Below are 18725 nucleotides of genomic sequence, written 5' to 3'. Positions count from 1 at the left end.
GAGAGTCCTCCGTTCAGAAGGTCTGCCTTCCGAATTGATTGAGCTGACCAACCAAATATCCATGGCTGCCAAATACGCTTCACTAGACTCTGCAAATTATGTCGCCATTGTGGCCAGCAATTCGGTGGTAATCTGTCAGATTCTCTGGCTTGAAGCCTGGTGTGCAGATAATGCATCTAAGAAATCCCTAACTGGGTTATCCTTTCAGGGGTTTCACCTTTTCGGCAAAACACTTGAGAGAATCATTGCTGATGCAACAGTGGGTAAGAGCACCTCTCTACCACAACAGCGCGCACCTCGCAAGAGATTCCCCTGGTGTTTTCGGCTATTTCGGAACTTTACCTCTCAGCCACTTGCAAAATCTGAACGATCCTTCCGGCGCAGCGAACAAAAGCCTGGACCCTCCAAGACTAACATGACCTGGCTCTCTCGTCCTAGGCAGTCCAGGTCCGGTCTCACCATTTCTTCTCAGCATGACGTCAGGCATCCCCCGACCACCGTAGGGGGGCGACTGCTCCTCTTCCAGGACGTCTGGCTTTCTTACATAGACGACGCTTGGGTGCGAGAACTCGTATCCACCGGTGCAAAATCGAGTTCACCTTTCTCTACGAGACGTTTCCTGCAATCACGCATTCCCAAATCCGCAGTCTAGAATTGGGCCTTGTCTCAGGCTATCGCGGTACTTGGCGACGCAGGCATCATCGTACCAGTTCCCACCAAACAACGTTACACAGGTTTTTACTCAAACCTTTTCGTGGTTCCCAAAAAGGACAGCTCGGCCCGTCCTATTTTAGACCTCAAGAGACTAAAAAGGGAAGTGCGGACTACATGGAATCACTAAGATCTGTGGTTGCGTCCATGGAACTGGGAGAATTCCTGGCCTCCATCGATATACAAGATGCCTACTTGCACATTCCAATCTGCAAAGCTCACCAGAGGTTCCTTTGGTTCGCAAATGGAGAGGAGCACTTCCAATTACGGCTCTCCCCTTTGGCCTAGCCACGGCGCCTCAAGTCTTTACCAAGGTCATGGTGTCCGTCATGACCGTGCTTCGTCCCAGAGGTATTGTAGTCATCCCTTATCTGGACGACCTCTTCATAAAGGGACAGTCATTTCTTGACTGCTCAGAGTGTGCAAATCTGCTTGGACACTCTCTCGAGGTTGGGCTGGCTCTTCAAAGACCAAAAGTCCTCTCTAGTTCCATCTCAACGTCTTGTCTTTTTGGGCATGGTCCTAGACACTTCTCGAGCCCGGATGTTTCTATTAGTAGAGAAATGGACTTCCCTGAGACAGGGCATTCGGGCCCTTCAGCGCAAGTGCCGCCTACCTCTGCGGTTCGGGCTGAAAATTTTAGGGAAGATGGTGGCGGCGTCCCATTCGCTCAGTTTCTTCGTCTTCGTCCTCTTCAGCTGGCTCTCCTTTCGGCGTGGGACAGGAAACTGGCATCCCTGGATCGCCCAGTTGTTCTTTCCCAGAGGGTGATTCACTCCCTACTCTGGTGGACCCATCACTCTTCGCTCTCCCAAGGGAGATCCTTCCTCCCAATTCACTGGCAAGTAGTCACGACAGAAGCCAGCCTGATAGATTGGGGAGCCGTGTTCCATCAACACATGGTTCAGGGTCGCTGGTCTTTCGTGGAATGCACTTTCCCGATCAACGTTCTGGAGTTTAGAGCCATTTTTCTGGCCCTTCAAAAGGTTCCTTCCGCTTCTCTCGGGTCGGGTTTCCCTGTTCCGATTCAATCCAACAACGCCACTGCAGTGGCATACATAAATCATAAAGGAGGGACCAGCAGCTTAGCGGCAATGAAGGAAGTCACCAAGATCCTTCGTTGGGCAGAGAATCACGCCTCTGCTATCTCCGAGGTTCACATCCCATGAGTAGCGGACTTCCTAAGCCGACAAGGTCTGGCTGCTGGAGAATGGTCCCTGCACGACGAAGTGTTCCATCAGACCTGTCACAGGTGGGGTCTTCTGGACGTGGACCACATGGCATCTCGTGAGAACGCCAAGGTCTTCCCCTTCATGGCCCGATCCCGCGACCCACACGCAATAGGCTCCGACGCCCTGGTCCTACTGTGGTCGCTGTTTTGTCTCCCTTACATATTCCCTCCGCTCCCCCTCATTCCTAGAGTGATGAAGAAGGTCAAGGCGGAGGGAGTCTCGGTGTTACTAGTAGCTCCAGATTGGCCCAGGAGGGCCTGGTACTCGGAATGTGTACATTAACTAGGCGACACTCCCTGGCAGCTTCCCGAAAGCCCTCCTCGGCTCGCATTTATCATAGAACCTGGAGATCGTTTCTTTCGTGGTGCGAACAGCATGGAAATATTGTCCAATATCCTGACCTTTTTGCAGGTGTGACTTGATTCGGGCCTAGCCCTCAGTACCCTCAAGGGACAGGTCTCCGCCCTTTAGTTTTTTTCCCAGAAGCAGCTATCTGCTCGATTGCATATTCGTACCTTTCTTCAGGAGGGTATCCCATCTTTTTCCCCCTATCGTCAACCGCCTAATCCATGGGACCTTAATCTGGTTTTAGGAGTCCTCCAGCAATTGCCTTTTAAACCACTGCGAGAAATCTCGCTCTCTTCACTTTCCTGGAAAGTTGCGTTTTTAGTGGCTATCACATCAGTGAGGTGAGTTTCGGAATTGGCGGCCCTCTCCTGCCGGGCTCCCTACCTGGTTTTTCACCAGGACAAGGTTGTTCTCCGGCCCTCACCGTCCTTCCTCCCAAAGGTTGTTTCTCACTTTCATCTAATTCGTCCTGCCTTCATTCTGCCCTGCTCTGGTTGATTCATTTGAGAAGTCCCTGCATAATCTGGATCTTGTCAGACCACCGAGTATATCTCTCGGACCATGCCATTTCGTAAATCAGACTCACTCTTTGTACTTCCAGAGGGGCACAAGAAGGGTGCTTCAGCCTCAAAACCCACGATTGGACGTTGGATTAAATCAGCTATTCGAGAGGCGTACAGGGTCAAAGGCGTCAGCCTCCCGGTAAGGGTGAAGGCTCATTCCACCCGATTGCTGGGAGCTTCTTGGGCTGTTCGCCATCAAGCTTCGGCGGTTCAACTTTGCCAAGCCGCTATCTGGTCCAGCGTCCACACATTCAACAGGCTCTACAGAGTACATACGCAGGCGTGTACGGATGCTGCCCTGGGGGAGACAGGTTTTGTAGGCGGCCGTGACTCACCTCTGACTCAGAGGGACCCCTGTTTTCAGTTACTACCTTTATAGTTAATGGTCAGTTGGTTTATCTGACCTTACCAGTTGTTAATGGTTTTGTTCCCACCCAGGGACTGCTTTGGGACGTCCCATGGTCCTGTGTCCCCCAATAAGGCGAGAGAGAAAGGAAGATTTTTGTGTTCTCACCGTAAAATCTTTTTCTCTGAGCCTTCATTTGGGGACACAGCACCCGTTCTGTTTTGGATTAGAATTTTTCTCATTCCTTGCGTAATCTACAGCTACAGCTCCTACTACTACTTTTACACTAAACTGGCTTAGTTCCCGGTCAGTCACAGGTTGTACACTGAGGAGGAGCTAACTTTTTTTTCTTTAGTTTGCCTAGTGTCAACCTCCTGGCAACAGTAGCATATACACCCATGGTCCTGTGTCCCCCAATGAAGTCTCAGAGAAAAAGATTTTACAGTGAGTACACAAAAATCTTCCTTTTCAGTTTATAGGAAGCACCTTACTATATATAGCACTCCAGTAATACACACACACCTCTGCTGCATACACACACACACCTCTGCTGCATACACACACACACCTCTGCTGCATACACACACACACCTCTGCTGCATAAACACACACCTCTGCTGCATAAACACACACACACCTCTGCTGTATACACACACACCTCTGCTGTATACACACACACCTCTGCTGCATACACACACACCTCTGCTGCATATATACACACACACACACACACACACCTCTGCTGCATACACACACATACACACCTCTGCTGCATACACACACATACACACCTCTGCTGCATACACGCATACACACACACACACACACACACACCTCTGCTGCATACAGACACACACACACACACCTCTGCTGCATACAGACACACACACATACCTCTGATGCATACACACACATACACACCTCTGCTGCATACACACACACACACACACACACACACACACACCTCTGCTGCATACACACACACACACACACACACACCTCTGCTGCATACAGACACACACACACACACACACCTCTGCTGCATACAGACACACACACACACACCTCTGCTGCATACAGACACACACACATACCTCTGATGCATACACACACACCTCTGATGCATATACACACACACACACCTCTGATGCATATTCACACACACACCTCTGCTGCATATACACACACACACACACACCTCTGCTGTATACACACACATACACACACCTCTGCTGAATACACACCTCTACTACATGCATCTTAAACTGATTTTTCTAATAAGTAATTTATTGCAAGGTATAAAGTCTTTTTATTCCCCATACTTTCCTGTTTCCGCGAGACTTACCACGTGACTGATATCCTTGTAAGATCCTTCACCTCCAGTGTGAATTTTTGTACTGTTTATTTATGTAACCTGCATGACAGTGAAGGTCCCATTTAACTTTAGTGGTGGTGAGGTTCAGCTGACCTGCACTTATCAGATAGATCACTGTCAAACAGGGGGATAATATGGAAGCATTTTCTGAGTCTGCAAGCTTTTTTTTATAGAAATAGTTTTAGCAAATTCTTCCTAGTGTTCCTTTTTTGTATTTATTTATTCTTCCTAAACAATGTTACTGTTTTGCCACATTCAAGTCTTTGAGGAAAATTTTTGACAAATGACTATTAGGGTATGTGAACACGATCAGGACCTGCTGCATCCTGGACGTGGCAGGTCCTGACCTGCGGGGCTGCGAGTTTCCTCCGCAGGAGACTGTAGCTGGTTGTGCTCACGATCAGGGTTTGGGGCGCTGCGGTCTCTCTCTTCTGTTTTCTCTGTGGAGAACGCTTGCGACTCCACAGCAAAAAAGTAACATGCTTGCGGCTTGGAGAGCTACACCGCAGGTCAGGTTACGCTATGGGCTGTACACACCGTGGGCATGAGATTCTTAGAAATCCCGTACACTGTACTTGTGCTGTACGTTGCAGTGTTTTGGTCGCAGCTGAAACATGCTGCATCCAAAACGCTGTGAACACTGATCGTAGACAAGCAGCTTAAGGGCATTCTGCAGTTTAAAAGCGTTATTTTTCATAGAATATTTTCTGATATTGTTATTCCAATAGTGTATGTAAGCAATGAGTTATACTCCAGCAGTATCCAGCAATGCAAATAATTGGTGTGTGTGTATATGTGTGTGTGTAAGTACCCTTATTAAAACACAAAAACCCCCACTGTTACCAAGGTAGTAAAGGGTTAAATTACAATAAACACAATTTGCCAAAGCAACTAGAGGTACCCTAAATCAAACCATTAAAACTTAATGTTTAATCTATACTTAATTATAATAATGAGCTTGCTTACTATTCGCCCTGAGTACTATGTAATGATTGGACGATTCTGATATGACATCACTACCAAACCTTTAAAAAGGGTGGCGCGTTTCTTTCGGTTTAGCCCCCTGATAAAGCCAGACATGGTGAAACATTTTGGGGAAGCTAGTAGCTGAAACCTTTTAACAACCTGCTTAACAACCAATTTAGGGAGTCACCAGTAAGCAAATAGGAGTCACAGGTCCGCGGCCTGTTACCTCACATGAGAAATAAAGAGAAACACACGACCAAGTATCCAAATTGCAAAGTGATAATCTTTATTGACACAGGGGTAGGTGCGGGGCGGCACGAAACAAGTGAGGGCACGAACCATCAATCTCTGACCAAAATATATAGACAGTGTCAAGAAATATTATAAACTGACATATAGTCTAATCATTTGCACATGTATGTACAATCAATCGTAAATGTAAACCACAGAAAGGTTGGAAAAAGTGGGTATATAGCCACAAAGAACATAGAATTCAACCAGACAAAGATGTATCACTATAGGATATTCACATCATATCCATATGGGTCCCTGGAACCAATTGTACATATATGATATCCATCATAAATATGAAGATAGCAAAAAATGGTAAATAAGTGGATATATAACCACACAAGTCAAACAGGCAAGAGTGTGACACTGTAGGACGGAAGAGAAAATTCATTCACATCCTATCTATGAAAGTCCCTGATCAAGGCTAAACTATAGCTTAAAAAATTAAGGTTGGACACTGCCATACCAGAACTGCGTGTAAACTTACATCCAGAGTCAGGGAAACAATTCAAAGTTTTCAAAGTTTTGTGTAGATGGAATCAACCAGTGGCACACTATACCTGGGAGACTAGGGGAGGTCAGAGAGAGGCGTCCGTGTCCTTCCCGACGGCCGTTTCGGCGGTGAAGCCTTCGTCAGGGAGCGTGGACAAGTGAGGGGAAGTGTGGGTTTAAAAAGGAACGTCAACCAATCAGCGCCGGTTGACGTGTCAGTGACGCAAATGGTATCCAAGGTAGCGCGGGACGCATAGCGCCTGACCGCGCCGCCACCCGTCTGACAGTTCCGGTCACATGACCGCCACGTGTGCGCATCACGTGGCCACCATGCGAGCGGACGTCACACAGGGAAGAGGCGGCGCGGCGGCGCGATGACCTCCACCGCTCCCGGACGCATGCGCACCAGCACTCAATCGAGCTACCGCTCCCGGACGCATGTGCACCAGCACTCAATCGAGCATGAGATAGGAATGTCAGTAAGATCCCTCTTCCAGCAATGTTTTAAAATACCTAGTCACTATTATAATTAAGTATAGATTAAACGTTAAGTTTTAATAGTTTGATTTAGGGTACCTCTAGTTGTAATACCCTTATTGGCTTAGCATTGCAAGTAGTGTCTCTAATTAAGACTGACAATTTGGGTCAGTGTGTGTATATGTGTATGTAAATATACAGCTCTAGCAAAACAATTAAGAGACCACTGCAAAATTTCAGTTTTTCAGATTTTTCTCATTATAGGTATATTTTTGAGTAAAATGTAAATTGTTCTTTTATTCTATAAGCTACTCACAACATGTCTCCGAATTTCCAAGCAATAACTTTTATATTTATTTTCTGAAAATGAGAAATAATCAAAATAACAAAAAATGCATTGCTTTTCAGACATCAAATAATGCAAAGAAAACAAGTTTATAATCATTTAGAAACAACAATACTAATGTTTTAATTCAGGAAGAGTTCAGAAATTAATATTTCTTTATCGTTCCTTTGGGAGACCCAGACCATGGGTGTTTAGCTTCTGCCTCCGGAGGACACACAAAGTACTACACTTAAAAGTGTAGCTCCTCCCTCTGAACTTATACACCCCCTGGTAGCCAGTCCTAGCCAGTTTATTGCTTTGTGTCAGGAGGCATACATCCACACATGCATTCTCATCTGATTTGTTTGACTTTTGGAAAGAGTTTGAAGAAAAGCGGGTCCATGTTTGGACTCCCGGCATGTCCCTTCTCACCCCACTGTTTCGGCGGTGTTGTTAAGGTTGATTTACAAGGCTGCAGCCTTACATGCCGCGCTCCTTCACCATCCCTTCTGGGCTCTGGCTTGAAGTGGGAGCCAGCACGGTCTCCATGCCTGGCAGGAGTCCGGTCTCCATCCACAGCCCCTTGAGGATTCTGTTGGACCGGAGCACTCATCCCCAGGGACATGGCCCTGCGTCTCAGCAGCTAAGTACCTGAGACGTTTATGTTGGGGGTCCCGGTTCTTTATTGTAAGGGGAGAGTATGCTGTATGTGATTGTTTTAACTTTTCCGGCGGATTCTCTAGCTTTTGCCTGAGAACCGCGCCGATGTTGCCTGCTTGTCGGCCTCGCCGCTTAAATTTAGGCCCCGGCTTCGCCGGAGGCCTAGTTTCATTTTCCTGCCCTCGCATGTCACTCATGCAGAGGGACAGGTTTGGCTCCTCCCGGCGGCCGTTCTACACAGGGGAGGGACACTCCCCACTGCTGGGGCGTCCCTCCTTCCCTGCAGGTCTCTATAGCCCTCCAGTTCCCGCTCTTTTATAGGAACGCCCCCTAGTCATTTCTCAGGCAGAGTTCACTCTGCTCTGGGACATCCTGCATTCTGCATCTCTGCTGAGGTGCTGCGACTGGGGGACCGGGCTTCGGGATCTGGAGGGCACAAAACACCGCGCTCAGCGGTCTGGTAAGCCACAGCCGGTCTCCGGTTGTGGACCTCTGTATACCAGCAGCATGTCTCACACAAGGAGCAAGGCCCAGTGGTCTCTCAGGCTGCTGCTGCACCTGTGATTGAACCCCCGGCCTGAGTAGAGTCCTTTTCTAGGTCCATATCCCAGTCATTTGCTGAGTCCATGTAACTTTTGTCCAGGACTTTGATGAATATGCATTAGCCCCCCTCACAGGGTGCCTCTAATACTCTTGACAGAGGACTCCTATCCTCTGACCTCCGTCCATCAGAGCTCACGGAGGATTCATCATCTGATCCCAGACCCCGTCCTTCTAAAAGAAGGCGCAGGGTTTCCTCCCCCTCCCCATCCCACGGCTCTGTCTCAAGAGCTGACTCTCAAGATGAGGAGGATGCCCTCACTGGGGGCTCGGAGGCTATGTATCCCATCGATTTCTCTGAGGGTGACTCAGATCTTAGTGATTTGATTGCTTCTATTAATTCTGTGCTGGATCTCAATCCGCCAGTGTCAGAGGAGCAACTCTCTTTGGCAGAAAAACATCAGTTTACCTCGCCTAAGAGAGTGAAGAGTGTGTTCTTTAACAACTTCAGTTTTCAGACCGCTGTGACCAAACCCAGGGCCTGCCCTGACAAACGCTTTCCAAAGCTTGGTTCTGATGACCGGTTTCCATTTCCACCTGAGGTGGTCAAGGAGTGGTCTCACTCCCCAAAGGTAGACCCTCCGGTGTCTAGGCTATCAGCCCGGACCGTTGTGTCGGTGGCTGACGGCACCTCACTTAAGGATTCCACTGATCGTCAGATTGACCTTCTGGCCAAATCTGTGTATGAAGCTGCGGGGGCCGCGTTTTCCCCGTCTTTTGCAGCAGTGTGGGCTCTCAAAGCCATCTCTGCTTCTCTAGAGGAGATGCATTCCCTCACCAAGGAATCTATGCCTGAGATGGTTACCTTAACTGCTCAGGCTTCAGCCTTTTCATCTTATGCCATGTCTGCCATGCTAGAGGCTGCTCACCGCACTGTGGTGGCTTCAGCTAATTTTCTTGTTATCCGCAGGATTTTGTGGCTTCGAGAGTGGAAGGCAGATGCTTCTTCCAAGAAGTTTCTTGCTGGGCTCCCTTTTGCTGGTTCACGGCTGTTTGGTGAACAGCTGGATGAAATCATTAAAGAAGCTACTGGCGGGAAGAGTACTTCCATGCCACAAACCAAGACCAGGAAACCCGCCCAGGGTAGGAATCAATCGAGGTTTCGTTCCTTTCGTTCCTCCAACTGGTCATTCTCTAAGCCTTCCGCCTCGTCCGCTAACTCAGCCAAGGATCAGAAATCCAACTGGCGCCCAAAAGCGCGTCCGCAGAAGACCGCAGGAGGTTCTGCCACTAAGGCAGCTTCCTCATGACTCTCTGCCCGCTCCAGCCACGTCCTTAGTTGGTGGCAGGCTCTCCCACTTTGGCGACGCTTGGTTAAAGCAAGTCTCCGATCAGTGGGTGAGAGACATCATATCTCACGGCTACAGGATAGAATTCTCTTCCAGCCCTCCAAACAGATTTTTTTTCTCTCAACTCCCCCCCTGCTCCAAGGCCGCCGCCTTCTCGCAGGCCGTGGCGTCCTTGCAGGCAAACGGAGTGATTGTCCCAGTTCCCGCTCAGGAACGGTTCAGAAGTTTTTACTCAAATCTCTTCCTAGTTCCAAAAAAGGACGGTACCTTCCGGCCCATCCTGGATCTCAAGCTTCTCAACAAGCATGTCCGGGTGCGGCATTTTCGCATGGAGTCTCTGCGATCAGTCATTGCCTCTATGACCCAAGGGGAGTTCCTGGCGTCCATCGACATCAGAGATGCCTATCTACATGTGCCAATCGCAGTGTCACATCAGCGTTGGTTACGTTTTGCGATAGGAGAGGATCATTTCCAATTCGTGGCTCTCCCCTTCGGGTTAGCCACGGCCCCTCGGGTATTCACCAAGGTCATGGCGGCAGCGATTGCGGTCCTGCACCTCCAGGGGTTAGCAGTGCTTCCTTATCTGGACGACCTTCTGGTCAAGGGTACATCCAGCGCAGACTGTCAGCGGAGTGTTTCGCTCACTCTCGCCACCCTAGCCCAATTCGGGTGGATTGTCAATCTTCCCAAATCCACTCTGACTCCGACCCAGAGTCTCACGTACCTAGGGATGCAGTTCGAGACTTTGCCGGCACTTGTGAAGTTTCCCTTAATCAAACAGCAGTCTCTCCGGCTAGCGGTGCGCTCTCTCCTGAGGCCCCGCCGTTATTCCCTCAGGCGCCTGATGCAGGTGCTGGGTCAAATGGTGGCTTCCATGGAGGCGGTTCCCTTTGCCCAGTTCCATCTGCGTCCTCTGCAGCTGGACATTCTCCGCTGTTGGGACAAGTGGCCTTCCTCCTTACAGAGGTTAGTGGCTCTGTCGCCACGGACCAGGAGCTCTCTTCAGTGGTGGCTTCGACCCCTCTCCCTGTCCCAAGGGCGCTCCTTCCTGACTCCGTCCTGGGTGATTCTCACCACGGATGCCAGCCTATCCGGCTGGGGAGCGGTACATCTCCACCACAGAGCACAGGGCACTTGGACTCCGTCCGAGTCAGCCCTTTCAATCAATGTGCTGGAAACCAGAGCTGTGCTTCTAGCTCTCCTAGCCTTTCACCACCTGTTGGCGGGCAGGCACATTCGAGTCCAGTCAGACAACGCGACAGCGGTTGCCTACATCAATCACCAAGGCGGGATACGCAGCCGCCTGGCAATGTTGGAGGTCCAACGCATTCTTCAATGGGCGGAGGACTCCAAGTCCACCATATCCGCAGTCCACATCCCTGGCGTAGAAAACTGGGAGGCAGATTATCTCAGCCGTCAATCCGTGGACGGTGGCGAGTGGTCCCTGCACCCGGTAGTGTTTGTCAATCTGCCGCAAGTGGGGCACTCCGGACGTGGACCTAATGGCATCCCGTCACAACAAGGTTCCGGTTTACGTGGCTCGCTCCCACGATCCTCAGGCCTTCGCCGCGGACGCTCTGGTTCAAGACTGGTCCCAGTTTCGTCTGTCCTGCGTGTTTCCCCCTCTAGCTCTCTTGCCCAGAGTCCTGCGCAAGATCAGAATGGAGGGCCGTCGAGTCATCCTCATTGCACCGGACTGGCCCAGGCGAGCTTGGTATCCGGACCTGCTCCAACTGTCCGTGGAGATGCCGGCACTCAAATTGACGGCGTGGCTCTTGAGTCCTGGATTTTGACGGCTTCTGGTATTCCTCCTGAAGTCATCTCCACTATGACTCGGGCCCGTAAGTCTTCCTCCGTCAAGATCTATCACAGGACTTGGAAAATTTTCCTGTCCTGGTGTCGCTCTTCAGTCCATTCTCCTTGGCCATTCTCGTTGCCGACCCTTCTGTCTTTTTTTTACAGTCCGGTCTGCAGCTAGGACTGTCCCTCAACTCTCTCAAGGGACAAGTCTCAGCTCTATCAGTGCTGTTCCAGCGGCGTCTCGCCCGGCTGGCTCAGGTCCGCACCTTCATGCAAGGTGCGTCTCACATCATTCCGCCTTATCGGCGGTCCTTGGATCCCTGGGACCTTAACTTGGTCCTCACGGTATTGCAGAAACCCCCTTTCGAGCCCCTTAGGGAGGTTTCTTTGTATCGTCTTTCTCAAAAGGGTGGCCTTTCTAGTTGCCATAACTTCTCTCAGGAGAGTCTCTGATTTGGCTGCGCTCTCCTCGGAGTCGCCTTTTTTGGTTTTTCATTCCAGAGGTTTTCAATGGGGTTCAGGTCTGGAGATTGGGCTGGCCATGACAGGGTTTTAATGTGGTGCTCCTTCATCCACACATTGATTGACCTAGCTGTGTGGCATGGCAAATTGTCCTGCTGAAAAAACAGTCCTCAGAGTTGGGGAACATCGGCTGAGCAGAAGGAAGCAACTGTTTTTACAGGGTAACCTTGTATGCGGCTTGATTCATACGTCCTTCGCAAAGTTTATTCTAACCAATTGGAGCATAGAGTCCTGGAGTAAGGTAATCTTCTTTGATGAGTCTAGTTTTCAGCTTTGCCCAACACCTGGTAGTCTAATGGTTAGACGGAGACCTGGAGAGGCGTACAAGCCACAGTGTCTTGAACCCACTGTGGAGTTTAGTGGAGGATCAGAGATGATCTGGGAATGCTTCAGCAAGGCTGGGATTGGGCAGCATAAACTTTGCGAAGGACGTGTGAATTAAGCCGCACCAAGATTATCCTGGAAAACCAGTTGCTTCTTTCTGCTCAGGCAATGTTCCCCAACACTGAGGACTGTTTTTTCCAGCAGGACAATGCACCATGCCACACAGCTAGGTCAGTCAATGTGAGGATGAAGGAACACCACATCAAAACCCTTTCATGGCCAGCCAAATCTCCAGACCTGAACCCCATTGAAAACCTCTGGAATGTAATCAAGAGGAAGATGGATAGTCACAATCCATCAAACAAAGAAAAACTGCATACATTTTTCACCAGGAGTGGCATAATGTCACCCAAAAGCAGTGTGGAAGACAGGTGGAAAGCATGCCAAGACGCATGAAAGCTGTGATTAAAAAAATCAGTTATTCCACAAAATATTGGTTTCTGAACTCTTCCTGAGTTAAAACATTAGTATTGTTGTTTCTAAATGATTATGATCTTGTTTTCTTTGCATTATTTGAGGTCTGAAAGCAATGCATTGTTTTATTATTTTGACCACTTCTCATTTTCAGAAAATAAATACAAAATTTATTGTTTGGAAATTCGGAGCCGTTGTCAGTAGTTTATAGAATAACAGAGCAATTTACATTTTACTCAAAAATATACCTATAAAGAGAAATATCAGAAAAACTGACAATTTTGCAGTGGTCTCTTAATTTTTGACAGATCTGTGTATGTATGTATGTATGTATGTATATATTATTACACACACATCTCAGGACCAAATATCCGGAACAGAGAGGCACATGAGCAAACATTAACCCCTTAACGACCCATGATGTACTGGGTACGTCATGGATCGTGTGCCGGTAAGTCCCGCCCCCTGCCGCCGGCAGGCGGCGGTGATCCGCGCACATATCAGCTGTTATCAACAGCTGACATGTGTGCCTGCTAGCCGCGGGTGGAATCGATTCCACCCGCGGCCATTAACCCCTTATATTTCGCTGCCAAAATCTGGCAGCGATATGTATATGGGCGCCGCCATGACAGTCACTTACCCCGCCCCCACCGGAAGTCACATGATCACGTGACTTTCGGCGGTTGCCATGGTAGCACAGGGTCATGTGATGACGCCTGTAGCTAACATGACTCACTTCCCCTCAATGCCGGAATACAGCCGGCATTGAAAGTGAAGCAGCAAATCTGCAGTTCTCAGCTCTGTAGCTGAGATCTGCAGATAGTGCAGAGCGATCGGATTGCTGATCACTATAGCCCCCTAGAGGGACTAGTAAAATTAAAAAAAAAAGTTTTAAAAAATTTAAAAAAAAAATAAACCTAAAGGTTCAATTCACCCCCCTTTCAGCCCATTGAAAATTAAAGAGTTAAAAAAATAAAAAATACACACATATTTGGTATCGCCACATTCAGAAATGCCCGATCTATCAAAATATAAAATCAATGAATCTGATCAGTAAACGCCAAAATTACGGTTTTTGGTCGCCGCAAATTTTGCGCAAAATGCAATAACAGGCGATCAAAACGTAGCATCTGCACAAAAATGATACCGTTAAAAACGTCAGGTCGAGACAGAAAAAATAAGCCATCACTGAACTTCAGATCCTGAAAAATGAGAACGCTACGGGTTTTGGAAAATGGCGCAAAACGTGCGCCATGTTTTTTGGACAAGCTTGTGAATTTTCTTTAACCCCTTAGATACAAGTAAACCTATACATGTTTGGTGTCTACAAACTCGCACCGACCTCAGGCATCACATAGATACCTCGGTTTTACCATATAGTGAACACAGTGAATAAAATATCCCAAAAACTATTGTACGATCAAACTTTTTTTGCAATTTTTCCGCACTTGGAATTTTTTTTGCCATTTTCCAGTACACTATATGGTAAAACTTATGGTTTCATTTAAAAGTACAACTCGTCCCGCAAAAAACAAGCCCTCATATGGCAAGATTGATGGAAAAATAAAAAAGTTACGCCTCTCGGAAGAAGGGGAGCAAAAAACAAAAACGCAAAAACGGAAAGTGCCCGGGGGCTGAAGGGGTTAAACAGTGCCAGATTCAGGAGATCAACGGCATTTACACCAGGTAAAAAAAAATAAATAGATCTAGATTTTTATTTTATTTTTTTACACCTGTTGTAAATGCCGTTGCTCTCCTGAGTCTGGCATTGTTTAATTTTCGCTCCTGCGCCTTTCTGTTCCTGATATTTGGTCTCTGTTTGCCCGCTTAGCCAACTGGGCATGGTCATCTTAAGATTGCCATACAGAAGAGATGACCACTCCCATTTGGCTAACTAGAATTGATTTACATACAGGGAAGAAGGGACTATATATCTGGGGAGGTCAGATGCAGTTGCAAAATATAAACATCGCCATATTAAGGAGAACAGCGGCATTTACACCAGGTTAAAAAAATTTTTTATGGCAACTATTTCGGTCCTATTTAACGTCCGATCGTATTACAGTGAATGTATTCAAAGTTAGTTCTAATTAATTGAATATTTGTCATGCTCAAATAAATAATTCTCATCATTTTCCTGTGTTCCTTTAAGTGAGTCATCTATAGTTGCTGATCAGCTGCTTGCAGATGTCGTACTGAATCTTTCAAGAAATGTCGCAGAAGAAGAAATAAAGGCAGAGATTGGAAGAGTGAAAGAGGAAAAACGAAGGAAGGCAGAAGAAGAAAGGTAAGATGCGGCATTTTCACATCCTTTGTACTTTATTTTAGCATGTTAGTTATGATAATATCCTTTTTTATTATTATTATTATTATTATTATTATTTCTTGAATTTTACAACAGGAGGATTCAAGAAAGAGAGCGACTTCTTTCTCTGGAGGCCCAATCTCAATGTGTTAACTGCTCCAGTGGCCCTGGTGCCGGGTGGCATGCTGGGTAATAAGGGGTTAAGACCAAGTTTGTTTTACCAGCTAGTATTAAGCCAGAGAGTCTTAATGTCAAGTCAAGTTTGAATCGGCCATTAAGAATCTCCAATAAAGGATTAAAAAAAAACAAAAAACAAGACACAGAAGAAAAATACTTTATTAGAAATAAATACACAGACACACTTAGAGACTCCCTCTTACCCCTCCACGATCCTGGTCTTTTGTCTTCTTCAACCAATCTAGCTCTGCGATATCACACAGCACAGGGGAGGAAGAACGCTACTCCTCTCCGTGCTGTCTAATCACTCAATGGGTGAGCAGAGGCTGCGGTTCGGTAAGCGGTGACATCACCGCTGCCACCGTTGCCATAGTAACCTGACGGGCGGGTTACTATAGCAATGGTGATCTCCGATCACCTGATTCCCGGCGCTGCTATTCATCGGCGTGTGGCAGCTAATCCCTGCATGTGGGCTGACTCTGTAAAGAGCGCCGACATGCAGGGACGAGGAGCATGTGCCCGAACATCTCGCCAGTACACAGCGATCGCCGAGTATACCGAGATGCTCGGGCAAGCACTGCGTACTGGCGAGATGCACTGACAGGCCAATGAGCAATGATCGTACTCGGAAGGAGAAGCAGCGGGAGACAGTCTGCAGGACGCATTGCGGGACCTGTAAGTATAATGACAATGTTTATTATTAACTGTATTCCTATTTTATAGCCCCCCCCGCCCCATCCCATAACTGTAAAGTCAAAGATCAGTGATTGGGACGCAAGATCGTGTTATCTTGATCCTGATCATGATCTTTACAAAATGATCGGCCGTGTCTCCCCAATCCCGACCATCAGGGGGATCGCCCATCCCTACTTTTAACATTTCTATTAAAATTGCCACAGAGAGGTAATCTAACATGTGTTAAAGGGAATCGGTCACCAGGTTTTTGCCACCTAATCCGAGAGCAGCATAATGTAGAGATAGAGATCCTGATTCCAGCGATGTGTCACTTACTGGGCTGCTTAGTGTAGTTTTGATAAAATCACTGATTAATCAGCAGTAGATTATCATTACAGGACTACTTGGCGTGCTGCAGGTAGTCCAGCATATTCATGAGCTCTGTATAACTGCTAGATCGGCAGCAGATAAAAAAAGAGAATTTTGTTTACTTACCGTAAATTCTTTTTCTTATAGTTCCGTATTGGGAGACCCAGACCATGGGTGTTTAGCTTCTGCCTCCGGAGGACACACAAAGTACTACACTCAAAAATGTAGCTCCTCCCTCTGAGCTTATACACCCCCTGGAGAACCAGATCTAGCCAGTTTAGTGCAAAAGCTGAAGGAGAATAACCACCCACAAGTAAAAACAGAGCAAGAACCGGAACAACCGGAGACTCTGTCCATGACAACAGCCGGTGATAACACGCGGAACAAGAAACTGCCAACAGGCAACAGGGAGGGTGCTGGGTCTCCCAATACGGAACTATAAGAAAAAGAATTTACGGTAAGTAAACAAAATTCTCTTTTTCTTTATCGTTCCTATGGGAGACCCAGACAATGGGACGTCTCAAAGCAGTCCATGGGTGGGAATAAACAGAAAAACTAAGAAGTAGGCGGAGCCTAACTTCACAAATGGGCGACAGCCGCCTGAAGGATGCGTCTGCCCAAGCTCGCATCTGCCGAAGCATGAGCATGCACTTGGTAGTGCTTTGAAAAGGTATGCAGGCTAGTCCAAGTGGCAGCCTGACAGACTTGCTGAGCCGTAGCCTGGTGCCTGAAAGCCCAAGAGGCACCGACAGCTCTGGTCGAGTGTGCCTTGATCCCCGGCGGGGGAGGCACCTGAGAACACTGGTAGACATCCGAAATGGTCGACCTAATCCAACGGGCTAAGGTCGGCTTAGAAGCAGAGAGGCCCTTACGCCGACCGGTGGTTAGCACAAAAAGAGAGGTGCACCGCCTAAGAGCAGCGGTGCGAGACACACAGATCCGGAGAGCACGCACCAGATCCAGAGTATGCAACGCTTTTTCAAAGCGATGAACAGGAGCCGGACAAAAGGAAGGTAGTGTAATGTCCTGGTTAAGGTGGAAAGGAGAAACCACCTTAGGAAGAAAGTCCGGAGTCGGACGGAGAACCACCTTGTCTTGATGAAAAACCAAAAGAGGTGACTCCGAAGAGAGCGCAGCCAAATCAGAGACTCTCCTGAGGGAAGTTATGGCCACTAGAAAGACCACTTTCTGTGAAAGACGAAACAAAGAAACCTCCCTAAGAGGCTCAAAGAGGGGTTTCTGCAAAACCGTGAGAACCAAATTGAGGTCCCAGGGATCCAAGGGCCGCCGGTAAGGCGGAATGATGTGAGACGCGCCCTGCAAGAAGGTGCGGACCTGAGCCAGCCGGGCGATACGCCGCTGGAACAGCACTGACAGAGCCGAGACTTGTCCCTTGAGGGAGTTGAGGTACAGTCCAAGCTGCAGACCGGACTGTAGAAGGACAGAAGGGTCGGCAAGGAAAAAGGCCAAGGAGGATGGCCGGAAGAGCGACACCAGGACAGGAAAATTTTCCAAGTCCTGTGATAGATCTTGGCAGAGGAAGACTTACGGGCCCGAGTCATAGTGGAGATGACTTCAGGGGGGATACCGGAAGCCGTCAAGATCCAGGACTCAAGAGCCACGCCGTCAATCTGAGAGCCGCAGAATTCTGGCGGAAAAACGGACCTTGTGAGAGAAGGTCTGGACGGTCCGGAAGATGCCACGGCACCTCTACGGACAGAAGGAGCAGGTCTGGATACCAAGCTCGCCTGGGCAAGTCCGGAGCAATGAGGATGACTCGACGGCCCTCCATTCTGATCTTGCGCAGAACTCTGGGCAGGAGAGCTAGAGGGGGAAACGCGTAGGACAGACGAAACTGAGACCAGTCCTGAACCAGAGCGTCCGCGGCGAATGCCTGAGGATCGTGGGAGCGAGCCACGTAAACCGGAACCTTGTTGTTGTGACGGGATGCCATTAGGTCCACGTCCGGAGTGCCCCACTTGCGACAGATTGACTGAAACACTGCCGGATGCAGGGACCACTCCCCACTGTCCACGGTTTGACGGCTGAGATAATCTGCCTGCCAGTTTTCCACGCCTGGGATGTGGACTGCGGATATGGTGGACTTGGAGTCCTCCGTCCATTGAAGGATGCGTTGTACCTCCAACATTGCAAGGCGGCTGCGTTTCCCGCCTTGGTGATTGATGTAGGCAACCGCTGTCGCGTTGTCTGACTGGACTCGGATGTGCTTGCCCGCCAATAGCTGGTGAAAAGCTAGGAGAGCCAGAAGCACGGCTCTGGTTTCCAGCACATTGATCGAGAGGGCTGACTCGGACGGAGTCCAAGTGCCCTGTGCTCGGTGGTGGAGACATACCGCTCCCCAGCCGGATAGACTGGCAACCGTGGTGAGGATCACCCAGGACGG

General features: G+C 48.5%; 1 protein-coding gene across 2 annotated transcripts in view; it reads left to right on the top strand.

Annotated features, from left to right (window-relative positions):
* LOC142267570 (germinal-center associated nuclear protein-like) overlaps positions 1-18725 on the top strand; it is a 95337-nt gene that overhangs the window by 49561 nt on the left and 27051 nt on the right. Inside the window, exons 10-11 of one of the 2 annotated variants that reach the window (XM_075332339.1) lie at positions 14948-15082; positions 15197-15289. In XM_075332339.1, the coding sequence (XP_075188454.1) occupies positions 14948-15082; positions 15197-15289 (228 nt within the window). The remainder of the gene's footprint in view (positions 1-14947; positions 15083-15196; positions 15290-18725) is intronic. The other variant, XM_075332340.1, reaches the window with a different exon arrangement.

The sequence above is a fragment of the Anomaloglossus baeobatrachus genome, unplaced genomic scaffold (assembly GCF_048569485.1).
Source record: "Anomaloglossus baeobatrachus isolate aAnoBae1 unplaced genomic scaffold, aAnoBae1.hap1 Scaffold_296, whole genome shotgun sequence".
NCBI lineage: Eukaryota > Metazoa > Chordata > Amphibia > Anura > Aromobatidae > Anomaloglossus > Anomaloglossus baeobatrachus.
The sequence above is the reverse complement of the archived record's forward strand: the minus strand, read 5'-3'. Positions and strand labels throughout refer to the sequence as shown.